Below are 26650 nucleotides of genomic sequence, written 5' to 3'. Positions count from 1 at the left end.
GCTAGCAGCAATTGTGGTTTAAGAGCCACATATCTTTTTCACTCACTCACTGGTTCAAAATCTTTTGTTCGCTCAGATCAAGACAAGTTGAACGGAGTACGGTGTACCATTTCCTGCCCACCTCAAAGCCACAACTTCAAGACTCGCTCGAGTGCAAGTCTACTTTGTTTCACCCTCTCTCGGATGACAACACTAGGAAGGTTGAGCCAGTCTTGGCGCAGCGAGAACCTGTTTATGCCCTTCCGAGATCTTTGGCCGGGTACATAGCTTTTAGCAAGTGTCTAACGGATGGAACACTGTTTAATTCGACCCAGCATTGCCTGCGTCCTCCTCACTGAGACAGTCAGATCATCACTTCTGTTTTGAATAAGATATACTGCCGTGGCTGTCTCCGTGAATATTTCTAAGGTTCATGCATGTCTAACTAGCGGGGAGTCATGGATATAGTTCGGCCTCAGGATAAACCGAACTTTTCAAATCCGGCTCATACCTAAATCCAATAGGCACCAGCTATCGGTTGAGGCCTCCTCAAGAACAAACTGGGTATCCATGCGAGTCCAAGCCCCAATGTCACCTTTCCCGCCCACCGTGCGAGCAACATCGAACGTCAGCGGGTTCGTCTAAGAATTGGTGCAATGACCAGTATATTATCCGGAACCGTACGACTTAGTATTTATTCCGACTAGACCGCAGCTCGCTATACTAGGAATCAGGCTTTATAATCGTACCTGTATCAATCGCAGGCTAGTCCGAGGGCGATTGATACCTGGTTTCAGTTTTCAGCAGTTCCTAGATATCACTGATCAGTGGTAACTAGTGCTTTCAGCTGTAAGTTATATCAGATTTAGTGCTCGACATGCATGGAAAAGCAAAAAACATCACAAACAACACCTGCTCCCGGACACGGTTGGATTTTAACAGCCAGCATATCACTGTTGAATGTTTTAGGCCGAAAGCCACCACCGAAGTATGGTGACACCAATATGACATCATGATTATATAGCGTGGCTGCTGTTAAGCAGGCAACCCCTGGGCAGACAGCATTCTAGAGTTATCTGTTATCTATAGTAATAGTTTCTATGTACGGAGTACACATAGCTGGTAGTAATTCTAACAAATCCCTCGTGGACTGCTAAAGGATCTGAAAGCTCCAGAACGTGGCTCAAAGCAACAGCTGCTATATGTTGGGGGAATTCGAGTTTGATACGCTTCTTCCGCCATGGCGAGAAGATGTAAGTCCATTAACGGCAGAAAAAGGGCCAAAAGTGCATAATGTTGAGAGCGGAGCCGTGTTTGATTATCTCATGACTTTGGTCACTCTCCGGGGGGGTAGAGTAACTCCTCTGTTCCCCCCAATACGAGGATCTCTCATCCGTCCCGAGTGAATACTCGGGAGCTGACTCTGATCTTGCATCAAAAATTCCCTGTTTCAACGTCTTTTATGGTATGCAACGTACTTTACTCCGTAGAGTACTCCGTATCTCGTATCTCAAACCTGTTACACATGCCCGCGTGGAATCCCTGGCCATACAGGCTCACCATGTGCACGGTCCTCGCCAATTTTTGAACAGCGAATAAGCATTTGTGCCTGAGCCGATATCAAAACTTTATACCAGTTTCGAACACCACCGCCGAAAAGCTTCTCCTTCACGATGCTTGGGTGGAACAACATGGCCTCAATGCGTTCCATCCTCAAAGGAGGTACAGGGGAGCCACCCGAGCGGTCAAAACGCCGCACAGAGCTCGAGGGCTTCAGCCATCAAGCCGGTCTGCCGGGTATTCTGTGTGGGTTCCGGGGATCTTCATCGGGTCCTGAGCTGCGATTCGAGGACGAATTGGCGGATCTGGCCACGTTCACACATGCTGCAGTCGTGTCCATAATCTTCATTCCCGAAGGGGTCTAACGAGTTAACTGGCGAGAATAATGACGTTGTTGCCCGAACAAACATGGGCAACATGGCCACTACGGAGTACTTATCGAGAGTTTGCACAAGGACTCCAAAGCGTTCTTCCACCGCAGCAAACCGAAGCGCGACGCATATACGGAGTACATAGGACATGGTTATGGGGCGAGTGGGGAGTTCCAGAGGGCTTCTTCGGGGCTTAAATGCAAATAAGCCTTCTGAAGCATTGAATATGTTGTTACTCCGAACCGAGGAGTGCCGGCGAGACTGGATCCAAGAGGGTCCGACCAAAAGGAGTACTCCGTACTCCGTAAAGCTTGTGACGAAAGGCGGAGAGCGACAAGACCGATCACAAATGCTTGATTTTCTTTTTTTTTTAAAACAATAATGATCCTTTCGTTGTGCCAGGTCAAAACAAGCCCCCAATCTTGTGCCGAACAGCCGGGCATGCGCGTGGTTGCATGGCCGCCTGTTTTGTTGGTTTCCGGTGCTGGTTTTTGGGGAGCGTGAAGGATGCCGACCAGGGTTCAAGCTGATCGCAGCGAGGCATGACTAATTGGCGTCGAGAACGGCACCGGAACTCCGGCTGGGCAGGAGGTCGCTAGCCTTTTTGGGCAGCTTCTTAGCTCCGGCCGCGAGATCCAACGCCGCTTCACGAGGACCACATGGACTTAAGCCTCGTTATCGCCATCATCCCGATTGATCCGTGAGGCGTCTCAAGCCGGTTATTATTAGTGTCTGGACGGCGTGCGCGATGATCGTGCGGACGCCCATTCTGGGTGGCTTCTTGGTCGCTGTCCCGAGCATCAGAAAGCTCATATAGTTATGAATGTTTGATGAATTTTGAGTCAGAGGAGGTCTAGGCTTGGATATGTCGACAGGCAAATAGGCTTCTTCAAAAGCCATGCCAGAAGTCCTACTAGCGCGGGGAGCGTCTCCACTCTGGCAAAAGTCTCAAGGGCGTGGATACGTTTTCCCCGGGTCGAATTCTATGCCAACCTGGATTGACACGGATCCGCTTTCATTTCGACTGATAACTTCACCAAAAAAATTTATAAATCCTCATGATCGCTCTAGAACCCCAATACGGATGGCGAATATGTTGGATTTGTTACTTATCTCACGCCTTCCCCTTTCAGGAAAAGGGACGCTGGATGCAAGTACAAAAATGAACTGCTGATGAATTGCAGATTTCATTCTTGCTATCAATTTTCCAAGGTTTCCTAGATCTTGTATGAGTGTTAATCATGTCAGACACTCCAGATTCCAAGAACGAGGTCTCATCTGCCTCTATTGCGGCGGAGGAGAAGAGCGATGCCGTCCCAACGTTTCCGGATGGCGGGCTCAAGGCATGGTTGGCGGTTGCAGGCGCCTTTAGCACTATGTTCTGCACTTTTGGATACCTGAGCACCTTTGGGTACGTACTCTCCGATCGCTTCCCTTGGATATTCTACAGGTAACCGCGTGTGAGCGAGCTAACATGTGTTGAGGTCAGTGTACTGGAGTCATACTATTTCAGTAACCTTCTACGGGGCAGTTCCCACTCTGAGATTGCCTGGATTGGATCACTGCAAGCATTCTTTATGTGCACCACCGGTCTAGTGTCCGGGCCGCTGGTGGATCGATATGGAACAAAGGTAGGCTAGAATCCCTAAAAACTTCATTTTCCATATGTGGGATGCAGCTAACTCTAGTAGATGGTCCTAATACCGTTCTCTCTTCTATACGTCACCTCCGTGATGTTAACATCACTCTGCAAAGAGTATTATCAATTCCTTCTTGCCCAGGGTATCCTGGGTGGGTTTGGTATCGGGATGCTTTATACTCCTGCTATCTCAATCCTTGGTCACTATTTCCAAGAGAAGCGCGATCTTGCCATTGGCATTTCATCGGCCGGCTCGCCACTTGGGGGCATAATCTTCCCGATCGCGCTCAATCGCTTCCTCCGACATACGGACATTGGGTTCCCCTGGTCCGTTCGAATCATCGGGTTTATTATGCTCGTCTTGCTCTCCATTGCGTGCGCAACCCTTGTACCACGTATCTCGCCGAGAAAGGGTCCGCATTTCCTTCCGGCCGCCTTCAAGAAGCCAGTTTACTCGCTGCAGGTGGTGGGCTATAGCGTTATTTTCTGGGGCATTTACACTCCATTCTTTTTCCTTCCCGCATATGCCACCTCCCATGGAGTCGATGTCGATTGGGCGTTTTATATCATGCCGATCTACAACTCCGGATCCTTCGTGGGCCGAATCGTCGGTTCTAGGCTTACATTCTACCTCGGGCGGTTTAACACTCTGATCGGAGCGATCTTCATCTCTGGAATCCTGGAGTTCTGTTGGCTAGCAACGTCCAACCTCGGAGGTCTGGTGACTTTCGCAGTTCTCTTCGGGATATCTTCAGGGGCCATCATTGGATTGTTCCCAACGACAGTGGCCATGACTGCTCCTCAGGCCAATCAAATCGGGACATACCTGGGTATGATGATGGGCGCGCTGGGAGTATTCTGCCTTACCGGCTCGCCGATGATGGGCGCCATTGTCAGCAGTTCTGGGTTCAAGCCCGCCATTGCGTTTAGCGCCGCACTCACGATGCTTGGAGGAATTATGATATTGGTAGCGCGAATATTCCATTCCAAAGAGATAGTTGCATGATCCGGTGTTTGGTAGTACCGGTGGATTTGAAAAAGTTATTTGTGACGGTTGAGGTTTCCATAGCATGCATCGGCATTGACGGGTACATATAACATACATAAGGAGCATAGATTTCGGAACAATAGTGAGAGATAGATCTTATGTAGGTACATATTAATTGAACTTCTTGTCTTATCCATTTGATTCATATAACAGAGTGAGTCTGACCAGATACTCTAAATTCTCGAGGCACCAGGGAAAGATGGCCATGATCCTATCTTGCGCAATCATATGGCCTGTTAGATAACTGGAACTGTGCATTGGAACTTCGCAACAAGCAAATTGCAACATATTCTATCTATCAAGGCTCCCTGAAAAGTACTGAATATGACCAAGAATCGCACGATAGTTGTGCCGCGGCCCTTGGAGGGACTTTGAATCAACAAATATAGTGCGTTGGTTAAAGATCATCGTTCTTCACTCATGCCAAGAACAATACAAAGGCAGATGTGACAACAATGGCTTACCCAAAGCCCGAGCGCGTCTTCTCCGGCTTTAAATACCTTGTGGAATGGATCTCTGAATGCCTGCACTCGCAAATTTCGTGCCAAACAGGCTGTTATCACTACACGCTGCCCTTAAGTGCAAACTCCTATGGTATCTCAAGCCGTCGAGCAAATTCATGGTGTACTTCACCGATGCGGATGCCGAATTTGCGGTGAACTTTGTGACAGCCTCCAACTTTGTCTCCCTGCAAGTTTGGGTGCCCGTGGCAGCTTGCTGGCTAGTTATCCACTTCAACAAGCTTCAACGCGGCCAGAGCCGGAGTTTTCACGCCTGTCCTCAAGTGTCGGGGCATCCAGGCAAACCGAAACTCTTCATCATGGTCCGGTAGCCAAGTGACTGGATGAGGTTGTTCACATATTATGTCTCTCAAAGAGACAAAAGGAACCACCGTTTTGAAGGCAGCCTAGTTTTGTCCTGATAAAATTATAAAATTTGACTTTGGGCACCAATCCGTGATGGTCTAACGGTCATGATTTCCGCTTGTCAATTGTTTGATAACAAGCGCGGGAGACCGGGGTTCGACTCCCCGTCGCGGAGGTAACTTTTTTGCTTTTTGTGTCTCCGTCTACGGAGTACTCCATACAGCATCCTGTCTGTGCCCTTCATAGTCATTTGATAAAAATGTTCATTTAACGGCTGCTCAAAGAGAACCAATAATTCTGAAAACCTATGGCTTCATTTCGCGTCCCAACTCCGCATGTCCAACGTTCACAGTTGACTTCTGTCCTCACATATTCACCCCTAGTCCCTCGTTGACGATTGTTTGGCTTCCTTATCGCAGTCTGCCACCTTCACCTTTCCCTCAGGTGACGTGGTCACGATCAAAATTCCCGCTCTCCGTGGCGCGTCGGATGGCACCTCGGACCAGTCCAACTCAGCCTCACAACAACCTTCTCCCGAGTCTTCGCCGCTGCCTGGACGTTTTGCATCGGGATGGAGCACTCTGCTTACGTCCTTAGGAATACCGGTATCTCGGATCAGAGGCGAAGACGTTTCTGAACCCGATGAGCGACGAGTTTTGTCCCTTTTCGTTTTGCGCCTGCGGACCCGGGAGCCAAAGAAGCGTCTTTTGGATCCTCTGCCTGAAAGAGTCCAGGCCATATCAGCAATGGTGGAAATCATGTTTGACAGCACTCGTGGTATTTTTGCGGTGTTGAAGAGGCAAGTTAACTAGGAACTGTGCTTCGTTCGCTGCACAGGGTGACTGGGGATCAGTGAAGCCTTTCCCCTCCAATTCGAGCCCAAGCAAACAGATTTTGGACACAAGCAAGAGTGATAGGAGTGGATTGTTCAAGCTTGTTTGTACTGATGGAGGCTTTCTCTATTTTGCCAACAGTGTCTCTCCCAGAAAAAGAACGAAAACAGCCGGTGAAGGGCCCTGATGGATATAGATCACTGCCTGGTCTTGGCCCGTTTAAGTTAGCAGGCCCTTTAATAAAACTCAAGAATTTTTCGTCTGCATATGAAAGAGATTGGGGGCGCAGGAAGAGCACAGCCTCTATGCAAAAAAAAAAAACAATGCGACAGATAGGAACATTTGGAGGGAGGGGTTTTCTGTTTATTTATTCACTCCTTTTTGATACATCGTTGAATGAGTTTAATAGATGAAGGAGAACAAAAAGGCACAAGACTGCCGGCAAAAATATTTGCAGCAGAAACACATCACCTACATTAACCCATCAAACAAGCAGGAAATCCCGCGATTGCTACTGTTTAGCATGATGGCAGACGGTCAAGTCCGGCAGTTAGTTGGTAAGGGCCTTGCTGCGGATGGTTGCCCTCCTGCTGCTGGAGGGAAGGCACACACGTTGATGGCGGACAAGAAACACTGTCTTCCAACCCCTGGGCATGATAGCTGGGAGCATTAATAAAACCACACAGTCTGCTAGATGGAATCTAGCCAGTTGTTAGCACAGTTGTATACTGTCTCAAAGCAATAATCTCTGACTTTTTACTATATAATTCGAAAGCCCCAATAAATAATGACCTAGGGACATATGAAGTAATGCATACGGTGCTGTAGATATAATACAAGATCCAACCCCGAAGTAGAACGTGGTATAAATGTGACGAATATCGGCTCTCCGTCTCCCACTCGGCACCGGCAAGACGGTTACAAATCGAGAACTGTATCCCGCTGCTTACCAGTAGGCTCACAGCAAGCGGTTTTGCGGCTCTATGAAGGGCCGGTAGCTCCATAGGACGGGCTTCTTCATTCTTCAAGTGAAAAGTCAAAACTTTTAAATGCAGATTTGAAAGCTTCTGCGTCGGCTGTTTCTTCGTCTTGCGGTTGTGTGGCATCTCTCCAGTTGATCCGGTCTTCGAGCCTAAGAAGCTTCGCCATCACAATTCGTCCAAACTGGAGATCAAATCGAAACTTTCCAGAGAGGGGCATTGTCAATACCGTCTCAAGAGATGATCCACTCTCTCGCTCTGAGCCTCTCCCCGGTCCACGTATCCATACTCTAAAATGATCACCCTGACTCGATGGTGCAGTTTCAACAGTCTGCTTCTCAAATTTAGGGTAGTTCAGGTCCTCAGCCTCCACCTTAAACGCGGCTTCCAGAAGGTCGCGGAAGATTAGGCTCGACGGTACAGGAAGAAATTGCCAATGGATGTGGACACCGCCACTGCGACTCACTTCCCACGTAACAGAACCCAATTCTCCGTTTGATCTTTCCTCTAGCATGGAATGGAGGGCAGACCTGTATCTTTGCATCTCATCGTAAGTTGTCTTTGTGGTGTCCGGATCGCCCATGGCTGAAAATGTTGCCGCGTGGGTTAATGGAATAATCAGTATGTGACCTGGAAAGCCAAGTTTAGGAAAGGTACCAGCCGTTGTCAATGGGCCTTTCGCGATTGTGAGATAAGAGTCGGTGCCAATCGACGTAATGAGATGAGTCGCAATGTTTGGATTTGATAAACAGAAGAAGCATTCTGATTGGTCCGGGGCTGATCTCTTCGCTCGTTTCCTGGGTCGATGGTAATCATCGCTCTGTGAAAAGCGGCTAAAAACCTCGCCTTGTTCTTGGATGGGCTCTCTTTTCTTTGGAGCGTTCAGAAACGGCGTTATCGTGGCTGCCGCTGGGAGGGATGTGGAGGGGGGAGCATTCGGGTCCAAATTGAAGGCATACATCCATTTCTGTTTTGACGTGTTGAAGGGAGCCAAATTGAGAAACCTTGTGACGTACTTCAATCCAGAGTCATCCTCTGCGGGTACATGAAAGAATGGCTCACGCTCATAAAAGAAGGATTCATGCGAAGTAAAATGATATCGTGGCTTCAGGATGGAACATAGATCGGCAAGGCATTTAACCCCTTCGACTGGACGTGTTTCATAAACTAAGACTTTTGATCCGCTCTGGACGGACTTCGGCCACTGATTAGTGATAAGAATGTCCGCATGTTCTGTCTTGTATAATGATTTGCAGTCAAAATCCGTGTATTGCGGCAAATATTTCTCATTCACTCCAGCAACGGGAGTCGCCGCTGATTCCCAGTTACCGCCAAGCGCCACAATCTTGGCACCTTCAGATGATGTGAGGACGCCTCGTCTCCCTAAGAAGTATAGATTTGGACAAACTTCGTCGTCTTTCTCTAGTTTTTCAATAACAGCCTGAGGGATTCTATGGCTGCCAACTGTAAAATAAGTTGGCAAAGGAACAGCAATTTGGCCCCGCAAAAGGGCAGAAAGTTCTTCGTCACTGGTATCGGAATCTCCCTTAAATAAGTCACCGATTACCAGGGCAAACGAAAAGTTTTGCTTTGCTTGAAGCTTTTGCAGTTTGCCGAAAACCTCCTTGAACGCAGAATGGATGCCTCCAATAACAATTCTAAGAAAATTATGGGATTTAGAACTGCTTAAACTGGCTAACAAAATTGTATATAAGTCAGATCACGTACATCTTAGAAGCCATTTCTTTGAAAGCAGTAATCTCATGCTGATGAAATGGTGGCACGAGTAAAGATCAGGGCTGGCTCAAAAGTGAGGTATGGAATTCTAGAAGTTATTCACTTTAAGATAGGTAGTTAATTTTGGACTGAATTGAGGCTGTAAAAATAAAAGCAACTTATGCGTAAATAAGCTTCATAATCCAGTTGCTCCGCGAACGCAGCCGTTCGATGCACTGAGAATCGAGATCGCAGTTGGCTGAATGAAAGCGCAGGTTGCAGCGATGTCTTGGCACGGGAGCTTGGGCCAGCAATGACTAATCAAAAACCACACTTACGTGATCCGGAACATCATTTGACCGCTCCGCCATATTTTTTCTGGGAGTTTTGAAGCCATTCTCGAGGCCGACAGCGAGGTCGCCCTATCTGATTAATCGAACCCCTCAAGCTGCTTTTCGCTCAAAATGGCGGGAGCGCATTCAGCTCGGGGCAAGCCTCCGAAGTTGCGGAAAGGAGGCACCGAAACTACAAAGTCCCATCGCTTCGAGCCTTTCTCCCAGCGCATTGCGAAACTCAAGATAGATCCGGTTCATCGCGTACGGCGGAACAGCTTTAGCGAAGAGAATGGCGACGAGTCCTGTTCCTACTTTCGAGCCTCGCTTGAGCATTGGATGGAGCTTAATCTATCTGAAAACTTTACGGAATTTTCCCAACGCGCCGGTCGTCTTTGCGAGAGCCTTCCGCAAGTTCTATATCATCAGGATGCGATCATGGACTTATTGGCTGAATATATCAGGAGAAGAGATGAATTGAGCATGGAGCCGCTTCTGAGCCTCATGGCGCAGTTTGCGAGGGACCTGGGTTCAAGATTTGAGAAGCACTTTGCGACCACCGTTCGGTTGGTTGCCTCTGTGGCAGCCACTCATTCAAGCATCGAGGTGATAGAGTGGAGTTTCACTTGTCTGGCATGGATTTTCAAATTTCTGTCCCGTCTGCTTGTTCCAGACCTACGGCAGTTGCTAGGAATTATGTCTCCGTATCTTGGAAAACAACCCCAAAAGCACTTCGTAGCCAGATTCGCTGCGGAGTCCATGTCCTTCCTTATTCGAAAAGCAGCTCTCGTCTACTACAAAAATAAAGCGCCTCTTGAACGTGCAGTGACGTTTATTTTCGAGGATCTCAGCAAAACCGAGGGACAACGGCAAATTGCGATGTATCAAGAGGGGCTTATGAATATGTTTGCTGATGCAGTCAAGGGAGTTAAAGGCGGCATACACTCAAACGGAGCCGATATTCTACAGTGTCTTATGACTTCTGCTACCATGGAGGATGCCACCCACAGCGCTGTCGCGGAAGCCGTGCTTAGTGGTGTTTTGATCAACCTGGTCCACTACTGTACTAGCGACACGTTCTCACCAGTCCTCGACGTGATATGTGATTACATCGAAGCATCGTCAAAGAAGTCTTCTGCGATACACTTTCGCGTCAATGTGCACTTGTTATTCCTCGCTGTGGTAACGCGGAAAGGTTCTCGGATTCAAGGTTGGAAACGAGTTCACAAAGTTCTGCTTTGTCTCTTTAAAGAAGCTGCCGGCAACTCCGAACTTAACACTTTATCAATTGAGCAGTTGTCAGGAGCTACGGCTATTGCGATACAAACATCCCCGATGGACGAGTTGCTCCCGCATATGCGGCAAATAATGGAAATCATCATTCGCGATCCGCTGTCGCAGTACTTTTTGCCTTTCTGCTTGTTCCTTTCGAGCTTTGGCTCCGACCGTTTCTACAGTGTCGTCCTGCCGTATTTCCAAAGGTAAACGTTGAATTGTATCGGCAAAGACGAATACAAGCTGACAAGCCTATTTCTAGATTCATTGTTTCTCTTTGGCAAGATTATGAAGCTGGTTTCTGCCTCACGCTGCCACGACTTCGTAGTTTGAACTGCGTGACTGCTCAAGCTAACAGGTCTGGCTATTTGACTTGCCCAAATGGCTGGAAGGAGCATATTGCAAGGCAATTTTCAAACAAAAAGCCGACTACTCGTGACATCACATTCTTATATGCCTACACAACACTGCAAGGTGCTCTATCATTTTCTACTCCACCATCTATTGTTCCCCAGATTCTAGAAAGTCTCCATCACTTGTTGCTCACCTCTGCAAACCCACAGTCCAATAGAAAAGTAGACTTGGATTCGTTTGCTTGCGGTCAGGGCTTTCTTGCTTATGTTCAACTGGCTGCCCAGATGAAAGAGCTTGATAGTAATGTGTGGGATCTAGTTATCTCAAGAGGTGTTGAGTTTGCTACCGTTCCCGTTTTTTTGGAGGCAACGTTGGGATTCATGACCGCTTCCAACAAGCCCCCCCAGTTCTCTGGGGAGAAAATTGAACCTTTTGTGGACACCCTCCTCTCCATTCTTGCTGGCCCGTCGCATGAGCTAAGGTTGTCATCTCTGAAGATAATTCAAGCCGTACTCTGTTGGCTTGATGTTGAAACAGTGTGCATATCGACCGCTATTGAAATTGAGCAGAGCGACTTAACGTTACAAACAGCAAGAGAGCTCTCTATGCTTGTGCGTCGGCTTGCTAGCAGTTACGCAGAAGCATCCAAACTTAAATGGCTGGATCGACTAATTCCAAACTTTTGTTTTGGGTTGCTGTCAAAGAAACTGGCATCCCTTTGGGATGACACCTGCGAGGCTATAAAAGTGATATGTGAAGATTCGACTGGGGAGCGTACCGTGACTGACCTTGCCATGAGCTGGCTACAAGAAGGTAGCTCTTCTGGCTCTGACGAAACGAATGAAGCGGATGCGAACGAGGAGAATTCCATTGTAACTTCTGAATTTCAGTGTTTCAACGTCTTGAATGTCGAAAAGTCTCTCATGTTGTCCTTTGAAGCTGCGAGGGACTCAGAGTCGCTTTTGGTCGACGATTTCAAAAATGCCCATAAACCCGTTGTTTTAACCCCGGTTTATGCTCGATCCCAAGCACTACGTGTGCTGAGTGCCGTACCCCATGTGGCAGAAAAGAGATCCCGACAACTAGTACCCCTTTTCTTATCCTGGACCTCGAAAGATGATGAACCTCTTAATAGCTCTTCTGGATCGTCTTCAACACTGGCAATGGACGAGACAAAAGCGCGATGGGACTTACGAGATAAGAAGGCGATGCTTACCTTGCTTGGAAAATTCACGAATCCGAAAGTCTTGTACAAGGCCTCCGAAGTTCATGACACACTTGCAAATCTCCTATGCAATGGCGATTCTGAAATTCAGAAACTTGCGATGAAGGCAATTTTTACCTGGAAGTCACCGGCTGTGCAACCATACGAACAAAATCTTTTGAACCTCCTCGATGACGCGCGATTCAGGGATGAATTGGCAGTGTTCGTCCATCTCGGGAAAGATAATAGCATCATTGAGGATGAGCATCGCGAAGGCTTATTCCCTTATCTTCTGCGGTTACTGTACGGTAAAATGGTTGCACGTTCAGGCCTACGTGGCTCTCAAGGCGGTGGTCAGGAAGGCCGAAGGAAAGCAATACTCAGAGCCATCTCGCAGCTGTCGGAAAAGGACTTTGAGCACTTCATTCGTATAGCCTTTGGTCCCCTTGCCAACGTTAACATTCTTGACGGCGTGTCTGAACACCAAAGTGTTCTGGCTCAAGAGGTGCTCGGACCGAGAAAGCAATATGGTCTATTAAAAATGATCGAAACCATGTTCTCCACCCTCAAAAGCAGGATGCATGCATATGTGGATTGCACCATGAATGTTATCCTCTATTGCATTGTACGTGCATGCAGGCAATTGCATGCTGGCGACGAGATAAGGGAAGAGGATTCCAACCAAAATAGTCAACTATCTCTTCTCCGAAACGTTCGCCAAATAGGAACTCGGTGCCTTGAGCTGGTGTTCTCGGTTTCGTCCGATGTTGACTGGACTCCGTATATGCCCATTATATTTGCGGAGGTCATTAATCCAAGGCTTCCGAACTTCGCCGTGGAGACAGCTCAAAGCATTTCTGGGCTTCTCCAGCTATTTCGAACTTGGGCATCTCACCCTAAATCCACGCTATACCTTTGTAACAGCAATGTCGTTCCAAAGGTCGTTAACATTTTAGGCGTGGAGTCTGCTCGTGAAGGGGTGAAGCTTTTTGTACTAGATGAGGTGCTTACTCCCCTTGTCAACGCTGCTACCTGCCCAGAAAAGGATAAAGACGGTGATGCAGATATCGAAACGATGAGTTTAGTCCGGACCGGCGTATTTGCATCTCACGTGGAATATATGCTGGTCCAGATCGACTCCTTGCTCAGGAAACAATCGTCACGTCAGCTTACGTTGTCCGGAGTGGAAATCTTGTCGAAGTTGGCCCAATTTGTCGAATCGTCCACAGAAACCTCAAAGTTAATAGACACGACCATATATCTCTTGCAACAACCTCCAGATAGGGTCCCTCCGAGAACAAAAGGAGGCCTTCTTCGCGTCCTCCAGCAATTCCTTCCATTATATAACCCTGAAGGCAATGATGAGCTTAGTGGGCAGTTGTTCGAAGTGTTGTCGTCAATGTTTGATTATTTCAAGGATGACGCCAACAGAGAAGCCCTTTCTAAAGTCTTCGAACTATTCTCGAAGCGCCGTCCCGAGTTGATTGAGGTGTCTCGGCTGGCGGCAGATTTGAACTCATTATCATCCAAAAGGCTAGATGAAGTGGATTTTGAGCGGCGTCTGGGTGCCTTTCACGCCATTAACGAGGAGAAATTCTCCACATTCTCTGCGAGGCAATGGCGGCCATTATTGTACAATCTCCTTTACCATATAAAAGACGAAGAAGAGCTCGCAATCCGCTCAAGTGCCTCCCTAGGCATTCGACGTTTCATTAAGTGTGCAGCGCCAAGTGAGGAAATCGAAATCCCAGAATTCCGTGAGCTGGTTGACAAAGTGCTTCTGCCATCTTTGAAAAGCGGAGTGAAGCAAAACGCGGAAACCGTTCGAGCAGAATTCGTGGCCGTATTGGGTTACTTGATTCAGCTTCACCCGAAACATCCCAACCTTAGCGACCTTTATGATCTTCTTGCAAACGGAGACGAAGAAGCTTCCTTTTTCAACAATATTCTTCATATTCAACAGCATCGTCGTCAGCGTGCTCTGCGCCGCTTGACGACCGAGGTCACCAAGGGGAAAATATCTGCGTCCAATATTAGCACCGTGTTTTTCCCTCTGATAGAACATTATGTCTTCAACCAGGCAGAAGACGACAACGCCCATAATTTGGCCGCAGAGGCAGTTTCCACTATTGGTATCCTTGCTGGAGGTCTAGAATGGAATCAATTCAGAGCCATTTTCCGCAGATTCAAAGATTACTTGCGAAGCAAGCCTGGAATGGAAAAGAATATTATACGCCTTCTTGGACAGTTAACCGATGCTCTTACTCGTGCTTCCAATTCCACTCCGAGCGCAACAGAGGAAATATCTGTGGACGGGATTGCGAAAAGCACACTTAGCCGGTCGTTGCCAAGTCTTGCTCAAGTAGCATCGGAGTTGAAATCTCATTTTATCCCTTTCCTTTCAAAGTTCATTCATCACAAGGAAGAATCCGAAGTTAGCTTGCGGTTGCCAGTTGCGGTTACAACAGTTAAGCTCCTCAAATTACTTCCAGAAGAAGAGAGGGCTCTTCTCCTTCCGCCAGTCCTCTTAGATATTTCAAACATCTTGAAGAGCAAATCCCAAGACTCGCGAGATGTAGCACGGAAAACCCTCGCCGATATTGCACTCATCCTCGGCCCGAGTTACTTCGGATACATATTAAAGGAACTGAGAACTACTCTCACGAAAGGATACCAGCTCCACGTGCTTTCCTTCACCGTCCATTCTATCCTAGTCGCAACCAGCCAGGACTTCATGGTTGGAGACTTGGACCAGGACCTTCCGGTCCTTGCCTCTATTATTATGGACGATATCTTTGGCACCGTTGGCCAGGAAAAGGATGCAGAGGACTATGTCAGCAAGATGAAAGAAGTTAAAGCCAGCAAGAGTTTTGATTCAATGGAGCTTCTTGCGAAGAATGCCTCTGTTCGCCACGTATACAATCTGGTTCAGCCAATTCAGAGGTTGCTGGAAGAGAGACTTACTTCAAGCATTGTGAAGAAGGTTGATGAGTTACTCAGGCGGATTGCCACCGGCCTGCTGAGGAACCCCGGAGTTGAAAGCCGTGATTTCTTGATATTTTGCTACCAAGTTATCAAGGAGTCTTACAAAACGACAGACCCTTCGCAGCCTGACGCTGCAGCACAACCTAAAGATCGCTTCATCGTCAAGATGATTGCCTTTAACAAGAGTGGTACTGGAAGAAGCACGTCATCGTACCTGTATAAGCTCGCTCGCTTTAGCCTTGATGCCCTTCGATCGGTTTTGAACAAATATAACAGCCTTTTGACAGCGGAAAATTTGAGTGGATTCCTTCCCATCATTGGCGATGCCTTGGTGCAGGGTTACGAGGAAGTGAAAATCGCGGCGATCAGGTTGCTGTCGACCATCATAAAGCTACCATTGGAAGAAATTGATAAAAGTTCTGATGTGTATCTTGTTGAAGCTATTAAACTAATCAAAGAGGCCCCAAGTACCAACACCGAAGGCGCACAAGCTGCTATAAAATTGATAGCATCTATTCTGCGTGAGCGCCGAAGCATTAAGTTAAAGGATTCGCATCTTGCATACATGCTGAAGCGGATTTCCGGTGACATTGAGGAACCCGATCGACAAGGAATTACCTTCAATTTCATTCGAGCTGTGATGGCAAGGAAGCTCATTGTACCTGAAATGTACGAGCTTGTGGATAATATCGCTGCCATGATGGTTACGAACCATACTCGGAATGCTCGAGACCTTGCAAGAGGAGTATACGTTCACTTTTTAATCGAGTACCCGCAAACAAAGAACCGCTGGTCGAAGCAGTTGGGGTATTTGACCAAAAATTTGGATTACCGTCACAAGGAAGGCCGTCAATCTGTCCTGGAAGCAGTGCATCTTCTTCTCACTAAAACAAATGGAGAACTGGCTCAGGACATTGTAGGAACTTTTTTTGTTCCAATCGTCATGGTCATGGCCAACGACGAATCGCCTGAATGCCGGGAGATGGCTGGAATCCTCTTGAACGGTATATATAGTTGTGCCGAACCAGAACAGCTTAAGCCAATACTGTCATCCCTTCGAATGTGGTTGGAACGAACAGAGAATTTATCTCTTATTACAGCTGGATTGCAAGCAGCAAGGATATTTTTCGAATCTAACGCGGGGGATAAGGAAAACGAGGCGCAATTCGTGACAAACCTGCTCCCTCGCCTGATGGACATACCCCTTGAAAACCCAAGTAGCGAAGAGTGGGAAACTCTCTATTACTCACTGCAGCTTTTCATCAAGCTTTCCAAACTCTTCCCAGCTATCTCTTTGTCTCCAAGTTGTGCGCCGATCTGGTCTAAAGTTCGCCAAAGCCTGTTCTTCCCGCACGGTTGGATCAAGTCCTGCGCAGCAAATTTGATCGGAACCTGGCTTGCTGATGAAGCCAAAGCCAATGCAGCCAATGGCTATGGAGCCATACCCCTTGTGGGTTCCTCAGGCCTTAAACTCGACGAGAACACCATGCTTGATCTTACCCGCGGCTGCATATTTTGTCTCAAGACCCCAACCGTTTCAGAAGAGCTAGCCACGCAGACGATACGTAACCTGGTGTTCCTTGGAAGATGTTTCGGTCAAAATGATCTATATCTACCTGTCAAACATGTGAATGGATGCAAGGATAGCGATTCGGAGAGCGAAGTTGAAGAAGTTACGGAGCCATCGAAAGAACCTAAAAAAGCAATTCAATATATTTTCGAGCAGGCCGCCAAAATACTTCGCCGAGAACCCCTGACCACAAAAGCAGAGTCCTTAAGAGGCAAGACAGCATGCATGAAGCTCATCGCAGCGCTCTGCAGTCATCTTGAAACTGGACAGCTACTGCCATCATTGCAAAAAATTCTTCTTCCACTACTTCATTTAACTGACCCTTCCATTCCTCCACCCAGATCGTCAGACGAGAATTTCCGGGCCGCCTATAAAGTCCTCGTGGAAAGCAGCCAAGAGATTTTAGATCTACTTCAAAAGAAATTCGGAACTACTGAGTTTGTAACGGAACTGAGCCGAGCTCGAGACAACATTAGGACGCGCAGGGATGAAAGACGAGTCAAGAGGAAGATCGAAGCCGTCGCGGACCCAGAGAAGTTTGGTCGTGAGAAGAAGCGGAAGAATGAGCGGAAAAAAGAAAAGAGAAAGGAGAAGGGACTCGGCTTCAGGGACCGGAGACGTGGCTGGTGATTCTATTATCTTTTCCAGGAATGGAGTATGTTCCGGACGGCGTTGGACTGAAAAAACAAAAAACAATGGTACACTTATAAGGCTGTTTGGAACGGGGAAAATGGAATGAAAAGTAGATTTGAAGTTTAGCACCTTGCAAATAATAATACATGGCTATCCGCATGAAAACGCCGTAATATCAACAAGGCCGCCCGACCCGCAGGATTTCATTATTTTCCCCAGAAAAGCGTTTTGTTATGACCATTTCCCCATAAAAAAAAAAAGACAAAGCTTGAACTCCAAAGCTATCCGGACTCTATCGATGTAGGACCGGAAATCCAAGTCTATCATGTCAAAGGTATCAGGATTTCTTTTCGCTAATTTCCGTTTCCGAATTCGTGGTATTCGAGGTTTCCGGCCACAATTCCATATCCCCTTCGCCTAAAGTAACCTTCCTTAGGGACTGACCTTGTTTGGCCAGGATGTCTTCCAACGTCGACTTTGTGTCCATAAATATATTCAAATGATCACTGATGACATGTCTATTGCGACAATTCGGGCACATGATGAGTACCGTTCCCTTGTGGTAGCCATGTTTTGAGATTCGATGGCCGGAGCGATGTGAACATGGCTTGCAGGTGAATGTAATGAGGTATGAAGGTTCTTCGGCTCGGCGGGCTTCGTTATATGCGTCTTCTTCCGGAGTAGCTGGTTTTCTGTCTGTGAGGGAATTGGGGGGCGTTGAATTCGTAGAGTTGTAACGAACGAGGAGAGGAGCGACACCGGACGAGGTCTGGCTTTTGAAGGTGTATTTCGAATGGACGAAGCGGGCCGAGAGAGGGTTGACGCCGGAGCTTCGGACTGTCAGGGAGAAACCCGTGTCGCAAAATCGAGACGAGGTGGAGACAACATTTCGGAGCAAACGCCTTGGGGCCGCCATGATGCTGATTGCAGCCTGTATGCTCTGCGTTGTTATACTTTCTTCGTCGATGCCGCTACAGCTTGGAGCGAGCGCGGTGTCGAGCCGTGAGAAAATCCTCCCTTAGTTACGTAAGCGAGCGGAGCTGGAGTTCGTTGCTCGACGAGCTCCGCGCCCACGGGGCGGGACAATGCAGTTCTTATGCTCCGTTGACCGGGCTTTGGGTGCAGGGTTTCAAATTTCGCCCGCTTCTTCTCGAGGCCTCATATATGTAAACTTCATTGGGTGGGATCTCGTCGCTCATTCCGAATCCCACCGCCAACCCCACCTTATCAACTATCCTCCTCCTCTGTTCACATGAAAACGCTCCCTGAGAACGCACCCGGTGTCGACATTTCCCCTGAGCCTCTCAATACCTCAGAAGCCTCCGGAGCGTGATTTATACCAGCATGAAGGCAAGGGGCAAAGTCAGGATCCCCCGCACGGTAAGTTACAGTTATTCGAGCAGCCTGTCATCGAAACACTCGCTTGTTCATCTGGGCCGGAGTCCTACGTTCCGTCTAATATGCTTGGCTCATCTGTATCCTACGAGTAGCAGGAGATTGGCTGATATTGGAATATTGGCAGGGGGTCATGTCGAGAGGCGGTACGGCAGATTTCGATACGTTGTGGAACGTCCTCGCGTCCTCTATGAGCGAAATTCACACCAAGAACGCCTCCAGTCTTTCGTTTGAAGAAATTTATAGAAGTGCATACAAAGCTGTAATGAAGAAACAAGGACTAGTTCTCTATAACAAAGTGATTGAATTTGAACGGACCTTGTTACGGGACAATCTACGTAAGAAGATCACGGACTTGATCACACCTTTGCTTCTCCCGAATACGGAACTGGCAAATGCTATGGAACAAGAGAATGAGCGACGTGTTGTCGGCGAGCGGTTTCTCTCCAAAATAAGAGATGTCTGGGAGGATTATCAGCTTTGCATGGGGATGATTGCAGACGTGCTCATGTACATGGTGCGCCGAGTTGCTGCTCCCATTCGCCGCGTTGCCTGCTAATATTGCGATAAAGGATAAATCGGTTGTTGCAGAACATCGCTCACCATCTCTTTATGTCGCGTCGATGTGCTCGTTCCGAGATATTGTGCTCAGGCTAGGTCTAGAAATGGATAGCCAGGCAAGCGTTGCTTCGGTCCTGCAATCGACCATCCTATTTTTGATCCAACTCGAGCGGGAAGGGATCATCATTGATAGACCACTTATCCGTCATTGCATCTATATGCTGGAAGGTCTCTATGAGACAGAGGAGGAGGATGAATCAACCAAACTCTATATCACCTCGTTCGAGCCGGCATTCCTGGATTCTAGCCGAGGATTCTATGAGACTGAGGGCCAAAAGTTGCTATCAACAACAGATGCGCCTTCATTCTGCAAAAGAGCAGTAACTAGAATCCGAGAGGAACAGGAGCGCTGTCATCACACACTGTCCATCAGTACTGAGCCTAAGATAATGTGGGTTATTGATGAGTTTTTACTCAAACAAAATATCCCAGAAATCATCAAAATGGAAGGAAGCGGGGTTAAGGAGATGCTAGATAATGACCGCTTGGCTGATCTTGCAATCATCTATGATCTCATCTCGAGAATCGATCTGCAAAAGACCGCACTGACTCAAGAGGTCCAGGCAAGAATAATCGAGCTTGGGAATCAGATAAATAAGGCTGCTAAAGAATACCTACAAGGTCCACAGCCCACCTCAAATGGGGGTCAAGCTCAGTCAAACGGAGCCAAGGCGCCAGAGGAGCAAAAATCACCGGCTAGTCTACAGACAGCCGCAGCTATCAAATGGGTGGATGACGTTTTGCAGTTGAAGAAACGGTTTGATCACGTTTGGGAAAATGCTTTCAGGAAAGATCAAGGAATGCAAGCTTCTCTGACCAAAAGTTTCTCCGATTTCATCAACGTGAACCCCCGCAGCGCGGAATATCTCTCATTATTTTTCGATGAGAACCTTAAAAAGGGTATCAAGGGCAAGTCAGAGGAAGAGGTGGACATTCTTCTTGAAAATGGAATAACGCTGCTCCGGTATATTCGAGACAAGGATCTTTTCGAGACCTATTACAAGAAGCATCTTTCGCGACGTTTACTTATGAAGCGATCCGTAAGTATGGATGCCGAACGACAGATGATATCAAAAATGAAGATGGAGGTTGGAAACACATTTACTCAAAGATTGGAGTCTATGTTCAAGGACATGGCCATATCGGAGGATCTTAGTTCCAGCTACAAAGACCATATTTCTCAGAGCAATGGTCCTGATCCCAAACGCATCGAACTTGAGATGAGTATTCTCACCAGCACAATGTGGCCAATGGAAATTATGGGGAAGGATAGCGCAAGTCATGCCCCATGCAACTTTCCCAAGAACATAGACCTTCTCAAACAGAGTTTTGAGTCGTTCTACCTAGGAAAACATAGTGGACGAAAACTCACATGGCAGGCCGGAATGGGCTCCGCTGATATTCGGGCTACGTGGGTGAGACCAAATGGGAAGACTGAGCGCCATGATCTGAACGTCTCTACTTATGCGATGATTATCCTCCTGCTTTTCAATGACCTTCCAGCGAGTGAATCACTTACGTTTGAGGAAATCCAAGCACGAACAAATATTCCGACTCATGATCTCATAAGAAACCTACAGTCTTTAGCAGTTGCTCCGAAAACTCGGGTTCTGAAAAAGGACCCGATGAGTAAGGAGGTGAAGCCCACAGATCGCTTCTATTTCAATGAGAAGTTTCAGAGCAAATTCACCAAGATTAAGATTGGCGTTGTAAGTAGTAGCGGGAATAAGGTCGAGACCAAAGATGAACGGTCAGAAACCGAAAAGAAGATGAATGACGAGCGCGGAGGCAGCGTTGAAGCCGCTATTGTTCGAATCATGAAGTAAGTAGACTCAGACTTTCCATTTTCGCATCTTACAGAATTGACACCATTTAGACAACGCAAAAGACTAGCACATTCGCAGTTGGTGAACGAAGTCATCTCGCAGCTCGCATCACGCTTTGTCCCCAATGTGGACATGATCAAGAAAAAAATTGAAAGTTTGATCGACCGCGAATATTTGGAGCGTCTTCCGGACGTCGAACCAGCATCCTACGGTTACATAGCATAGGTCTGCCTCGTTTCAGATGATTTTCACGAATTTGCCTAAATTTGACTGTTAAAAATGGCATTGAGTTTGGGTTGCGCTTTCATGATTCGGCGTCAATATGATCATGGGACAGGTTTACGGAGTCGCACATACCCTGAAGCTAGGATCGGATTGGGCAGATTAACAGCGGCGCTTTGGACCTTGTTCCTGCTAGATTTCCGGTCAACAACGGCCTAACGGAATACTTTTCTTTGTGTATGGTGCTGAGGTTCTGCTTATTGTTTAAGTAGCAACTGATTCAAGAAGACATTTTGGTGACTACTCCTCTCTGATTTTGCGAATGTTTCTTCAACTAAGGATATGAAAGAACATTTTGGAATAAGTATTTGTTTCGTAACTCCTTGCAAAGGCTGCTGAACAGGGAAAAGTAGAAATGCACATATCTCATGCTGTAGGGTATCATCAGAGGGCTGCGTACGTTCCTAAAGGTCATCAATCATATCATGCTTCCCTCCTTTTTATATTCGGATATAAGGGGATAGATCCAATTTACCCCATTTCAGACTCCAACCATACTCAACGCCTGTAAACAATGCATGGTTAAGTATGAAACCCAAGAAAGAAATTTCCATCACTATTTCCACCCTACTCACAGGATCTCTACCTCTCCCTTCATCCAGGCCCCTTTGATCCCTTCCCACCTAACCATCCACACTTCACCCTTGCTCATCCTCTCTCCCAATCTATCTCCCATCCCAAAACTCATGCGATCGCTCTGGTCCGGCTCAGCAGGAATGATCACATCTGCACTCTCAGCGAGACATCGGGCAAATACTACCTCCTTGGTCTCAGGAGCAGTCACCATGCTCGTCCCACCGGCATTATCATCGAGTTTACGCAAAGCGGGAGGAAAGCTGGCCAGAAACGAGTGGGAGTAGTGATCTGAGAGCAGAGAGTGATGTGCAGATAGAAAGGAGCGTTCTTGGGGCGAGAGGGGGTCTTCTTGCTGGTGGTGTGTAGAAGAGAGCCGTGGTTGTTGGGATGCTGACGGCGGCGTGGATAGGCGAAGGTAGTGTATCGGGTGCTTCGTCAATTTAGCTAATCGTTGGCGGAGTAATGACCGAATGAGAAATTGCGTTCGGGAGAGGTCAGACTGTAGGATTGAAAGAGTGAGGTTGAAGGTGGGATTGTTTGTTGTGGTGCTGGCGGGGTCGGAGATGGAGAGGTCTTCGATTTTGGCGATCTGGGAACAAAAGTGCACTGAGTTCAGCAGTTTCTCCCAAAGGAAAAGGGATTTGCAAGCAAAATCAGCTCTTTATTTCGATGCGACGTACCTGTTTTCTCACTCTTTCCATCATCCTGTCCATCAGCGGTCCTGGCCATGGTAATAACTCCGGAGCGGCGCGTTCCGCTACCCAAAAGCGGGTAAGTTGCTGATGATCGAGAGCGATAGATTCGGGGAGATTGATGTCATCCCTGTCGACAGAAGCGAGGATATCATCAATGTCCATGGTCCACTATCATCGAGCAGTCTTGAAGCATGGAAGCCAGCCCGCGCTCGGTCAGTCAAAGCTTTGGAGGGACGGGGAGCGTAATTTTGGTAACCATTTGTAACGGGAAAGTACTTATGTAATTATACAAATTAGGGTTTAGGGCTCAAAGCTAATTTGGTCGCTGACGTCATACCAAATTCCGTTAGGCGGTTGCGGAGCCTATGAAATCACGGAGAATTACAATCATCGCGGATATGAGAAAAGTTTTGATCTTTTTTTCATATTTCTATTTTGAAGTATTGTTTATAGGGATGAAGTAAGGAAATCTGTCAGACATGCAATGTCATAAGCCTGGCAAAAACCGATCACGCAGTTTCGTAACAGCCCACCAGACTGTCCCAATTGTTACCATGACAAGAAAGAAATGGATAGTTCAAACCTGTGTTGGCACGACGTGTTGCTCGCACTGGCTAAAAAAATGGAAATGGCCTCCAACGCCGATACTCGAACCAGAAATTCAGAGGAATAAGAGGCTGAACATACCCGCAGGAGTCTGCCCTATCCGACATGTCAAAAAGTGGAAAGTTGGATGCTTATCCAGGCAGACAAGAAAGGGAGCGCTCAGGAAAGAAGCTAGTATCCGACGGTTGTACTCTCGACGTATTCCGTAAGAAGAAAATTTCGGTGACTCAAGATAGGGAAATGCGAAGGAAAGCAAGGGAAAGCTTTTGAAATACAAAGGAAACAATAGGTGAGGTCATATCATGAAAACCGATGGCGAAATGCGATGTGTGAGATGCTAATTGGGCTAAAATATTGATCAATATCGCTGCATCGTTGGGGGTTGCTGAAATGATCCCTTTTGTGAGATATCGATAGGAGCTGCCGAGGATTCGCAGGAGCGCTTGTTGATGGCGTAATGCCGTGGATTAAAATTAAAATCATGAACTATTCGTCACTCCGCCGACGGCAATGTCCCAAAGGCAGCGGAATGAAAACAGTCGGGGTCGTTAAGGAAATCGCGGGAAGCTTCGTAAGAAATGGTATGAGAAGACAAAGGAAAATATGGGTGAAAGAGTGGTGGCTTTGGGATATCGTAACCCACACCGGGCAGGCAACGATGGGTAAGTTAAGGTGCATAAAGTCCGTAAATCATGGAGCACCTTTTTATGTCAGAACAAGGTACGACTTAAAGGTAAAACTCAATAAGAGAACATGCGGCGTCCAGGAAGCCGCGTAACCTCGACGTCGCGGTCAAAGGGGGCATCAGGGTCACAGCTACGATCACCGACAGGCCGGCATCGTCCAGTCGGACTTTCTTCAATCTGAAGCGAATTCTGTCCGAATGCAAAAGTTTGGGCTCTAGAAAGTTTGGAGCGTTGTTTGACTTTGCCTAGTCCACGCTCACAAGCGAACTCGTGTTCTTTGGCTGACATTTCAACGTAGTTTTGCGGGTAGCATAAAGCACGGTGCTCTGCAAAGAATGAGCTGTATCCACCATTCAGAATATACATCTCCGGATAGGTCAGCTTGGGGTATATATCAACATTGACTGCACGATCCCTGTGTCGAATATATTTGGCCCTGGTAAAATGAACATCAGAAGGAAGACGTGATAAAAAAGGGAAATCTGGAAAGACATACATGATGGGAGCGCGATGAGCGGAGTATTCACAGTGAAATATCAAAGCCGTACTTGGTTTCGGCTCTTGGTCAAAGAGTTCCGCGGCAAGATGTTCCTTGTCTGTGTAATTGACAGCTCCATTTATATGCCCACCTTCGTACTCATATTCGAAACGGCAATCAATGATCATTATTTTATCATAGCAATCATTATATTTACCATTAATTATGTCGACTAAGACACTACTCTCCACGCGAGGTAGCTGGTCCGGTCCATCTTCTGGGATAAAATGCGGCAGCTGTAGTGTTGGTTGGCTGTCAATATCCGCGATGGGTTGAAGGCCCGGGCTGGACATGATCGTGTCCTCTTCCTGGTTCACAATATCTTCGGGGTGCTCGAACATGCTGAGTGACCTTCTACTTTGTTTCCTAGGTCGGCAAAAGGGATTGGAGCTCTTGCGTATACCGTTTACTGGTGAGCCATTTGATCGGCATTGCCCGACCACACCAGAAAAAGGAGCACGGGGACGGGGTGGGCCCATTGAAATAGACGTCAAAAACCTTGGGGATGATTCTCGAGGAGGCGATTGTTCAAACATCTCAGAAAGAGAAAGAGACGAACAAGCGGTCGGCTTACTGCTGCCAGCTGCGAATCTAAAGGGTGGTGGTTGGGGCGCAAGTGAGCCCTTATCACCAGAGGAGTAAGCTTTAGAACGCATCAAAGAAGGCCTCAGAATGGGTGGCTTGTGTCTCCTGCTCAACATCGTTAGAGATAAGAAATAAACTTCAACGAAGGCCCCCTTATGAGGGCATAACCTACTGTGGACGTCCAGGCGGTTCCAGGTCCATGGGTGAATCCTCTAACGAAAGCTGTGCATGAACTTGCTGCGACTTCGCCAAAGAAATCTCAGTCGTGGGGGAATCTAGATCCAAGTCTGCGTTATGGCAGTATGGTATCTTGTGAGGCAAAGGAGACATATCCATGATTTCCATATTCGGGGCAGGCGAGGACGATGGTAACGGGGGTGTAGTCATGTTGTCTATTCAGATATGAGTTAATACCATTACTAACTCTGGAACCAAACTCAGCAGAGAATATACCACGACCATTTTCAGGACCAAACAAGCTCGCCGTGAAGAGGGATCTTCGGGGCGTTGCTAGCTGAGGACTTTTGGAATATTAGTACGCAAACGTACTTACGCATATGCAGGCCGGCAACATACCTTTTATCAATGTGAAAATTCTGAGAAAGGTCAGCTGCCAAGCTAACTGTTGGAGAAGACCCTCTCAGAGCTTTCGTGTTGAAATAATCGGAGTGTCCCGTCTTCATGGACAGATCCCTAAAATTAAAACTATCCGGCCCAAACTTTCGCACAGCAGGAAACGATGAACATCCTGCCTTAGCCTCTGAACGGAAATGATGCCGAAGCATCACTGAAGGAGGCTGCATGGCAGCCAGCGGCGACGATTGCTCCATGCTTCCAACTTAGTAGAAGAATGCTTATAGTCTAGTCCTCAGCGCAGTATTTGAGAGGATGGAAGATAACGACGAAATGGTGTCCGTGGAGAGAAGAAGTGTCAGAGGGAGCGTATTACGAAATCGGTCGTCAGGACAACGGTGCACTGGTAGACAATGTCAATGCGAGCTGCAGATGGCCTTTTTTTTTTTTTTTTCCTCTTTTCTTTTTCAATTTTTTTCCCCCCTTCCTTTGACCGAAAGCAGCCAAACGCACGGCTTTGAGGACGACTTCGATATCCCTGAAGCCAGTAGATACTGTGGCCAAGGATTTCGAAGTCAAAGTGAGCAGGCCATGGCTGCCAATCCACAAAGTCAATCGTGCAAGAATGAAAAGCCGTGAATACGAGGCGTCCGGTGGTGGTCGACAGGAGGAAGGCCGTCGAGGTTGGTCAACGGAGATAACAGGGATAGGTATGAAGAAAGACAAAGAAACCGAAGCTCGACGGACGGCTGGAACTGGGAAGAGAGGAAAAGGTAGAGAAAGGAGCGAAGAAGGAGAGAAAAGGGAAAACGGAGGGAGAAAGAATGAAGCTGGAACAAGGTGGTGGACTTCTGTTGCAACGGGCAACGCACTCGCACCGGTGGAGAGATGATACACACGGCGTATTATAATATACTTTTCT

General features: G+C 47.4%; 9 protein-coding genes and 1 non-coding gene across 10 annotated transcripts; 5 read left to right on the top strand and 5 right to left on the bottom strand.

Annotated features, from left to right (window-relative positions):
- Positions 1 to 856: 856 nt before the first annotated feature.
- CIMG_10682 (uncharacterized protein) lies at positions 857 to 1904 on the top strand (the record flags this gene model as incomplete). Its single annotated transcript, XM_012358863.1, has 3 exons — positions 857 to 967; positions 1149 to 1232; positions 1617 to 1904. 3 exons carry the CDS (start codon positions 857 to 859, stop codon positions 1902 to 1904), a joined length of 483 nt encoding a protein of 160 aa, XP_012214286.1.
- A 1134-nt stretch (positions 1905 to 3038) lies between these two features.
- CIMG_01129 (MFS monocarboxylate transporter) lies at positions 3039 to 5426 on the top strand. The gene is made up of 3 exons (XM_001247357.2): positions 3039 to 3321; positions 3400 to 3541; positions 3602 to 5426. The coding sequence occupies exons 1-3, from the start codon at positions 3152 to 3154 to the stop codon at positions 4553 to 4555; spliced, it is 1266 nt and encodes a 421-aa protein (XP_001247358.1). The 5' UTR covers positions 3039 to 3151; the 3' UTR covers positions 4556 to 5426.
- A 124-nt stretch (positions 5427 to 5550) lies between these two features.
- Positions 5551 to 5638, top strand: CIMG_15029. Its single transcript has one exon. It is a non-coding gene; the product is annotated as a tRNA-Asp (tRNA).
- Positions 5639 to 5799: 161 nt separating this feature from the next.
- CIMG_01130 (uncharacterized protein) lies at positions 5800 to 6834 on the bottom strand. The gene is made up of 2 exons (XM_001247358.2): positions 6772 to 6834; positions 5800 to 6505 (listed from the first exon to the last, which is right to left on the bottom strand). Exon 2 carries the CDS (start codon positions 6221 to 6223, stop codon positions 5843 to 5845), a length of 381 nt encoding a protein of 126 aa, XP_001247359.2. The 5' UTR covers positions 6224 to 6505; positions 6772 to 6834; the 3' UTR covers positions 5800 to 5842.
- A 187-nt stretch (positions 6835 to 7021) lies between these two features.
- Positions 7022 to 9078, bottom strand: CIMG_01131 (CwfJ domain-containing protein). The gene is made up of 2 exons (XM_001247359.2): positions 9005 to 9078; positions 7022 to 8934 (listed from the first exon to the last, which is right to left on the bottom strand). Exons 1-2 carry the CDS (start codon positions 9016 to 9018, stop codon positions 7314 to 7316), a joined length of 1635 nt encoding a protein of 544 aa, XP_001247360.1. The 5' UTR covers positions 9019 to 9078; the 3' UTR covers positions 7022 to 7313.
- A 378-nt stretch (positions 9079 to 9456) lies between these two features.
- CIMG_01132 (HEAT repeat protein) lies at positions 9457 to 17342 on the top strand (the record flags this gene model as incomplete). The annotated part of the gene is made up of 2 exons (XM_001247360.1): positions 9457 to 10805; positions 10862 to 17342. The coding sequence occupies 2 exons, from the start codon at positions 9457 to 9459 to the stop codon at positions 17340 to 17342; spliced, it is 7830 nt and encodes a 2609-aa protein (XP_001247361.1).
- A 340-nt stretch (positions 17343 to 17682) lies between these two features.
- CIMG_01133 (DNL zinc finger domain-containing protein) lies at positions 17683 to 18261 on the bottom strand (the record flags this gene model as incomplete). The annotated part of the gene is made up of 1 exon (XM_001247361.1): positions 17683 to 18261. One exon carries the CDS (start codon positions 18259 to 18261, stop codon positions 17683 to 17685), a length of 579 nt encoding a protein of 192 aa, XP_001247362.1.
- Positions 18262 to 18579: 318 nt separating this feature from the next.
- CIMG_10684 (SCF ubiquitin ligase subunit CulC) lies at positions 18580 to 21415 on the top strand. The gene is made up of 4 exons (XM_001247362.2): positions 18580 to 18725; positions 18836 to 19257; positions 19313 to 21183; positions 21238 to 21415. The coding sequence occupies exons 2-4, from the start codon at positions 18874 to 18876 to the stop codon at positions 21410 to 21412; spliced, it is 2430 nt and encodes an 809-aa protein (XP_001247363.2). The 5' UTR covers positions 18580 to 18725; positions 18836 to 18873; the 3' UTR covers positions 21413 to 21415.
- A 395-nt stretch (positions 21416 to 21810) lies between these two features.
- Positions 21811 to 22925, bottom strand: CIMG_01135 (GINS DNA replication complex subunit Sld5). Its single transcript, XM_001247363.2, has 2 exons — positions 22726 to 22925; positions 21811 to 22634 (listed from the first exon to the last, which is right to left on the bottom strand). The coding sequence occupies exons 1-2, from the start codon at positions 22900 to 22902 to the stop codon at positions 22041 to 22043; spliced, it is 771 nt and encodes a 256-aa protein (XP_001247364.1). The 5' UTR covers positions 22903 to 22925; the 3' UTR covers positions 21811 to 22040.
- A 212-nt stretch (positions 22926 to 23137) lies between these two features.
- On the bottom strand, positions 23138 to 26502 carry CIMG_01137 (M-phase inducer phosphatase). The gene is made up of 5 exons (XM_001247365.2): positions 25732 to 26502; positions 25609 to 25676; positions 25328 to 25547; positions 24529 to 25260; positions 23138 to 24468 (listed from the first exon to the last, which is right to left on the bottom strand). Exons 1-5 carry the CDS (start codon positions 25983 to 25985, stop codon positions 24087 to 24089), a joined length of 1656 nt encoding a protein of 551 aa, XP_001247366.1. The 5' UTR covers positions 25986 to 26502; the 3' UTR covers positions 23138 to 24086.
- Between the last annotated feature and the right edge of the window lie 148 nt (positions 26503 to 26650).

The sequence above is a fragment of the Coccidioides immitis genome (assembly GCF_000149335.2).
Source record: "Coccidioides immitis RS genomic scaffold supercont3.1, whole genome shotgun sequence".
Classification (NCBI taxonomy): Eukaryota; Fungi; Ascomycota; class Eurotiomycetes; order Onygenales; family Onygenaceae; genus Coccidioides; species Coccidioides immitis.
The sequence above is the reverse complement of the archived record's forward strand: the minus strand, read 5'-3'. Positions and strand labels throughout refer to the sequence as shown.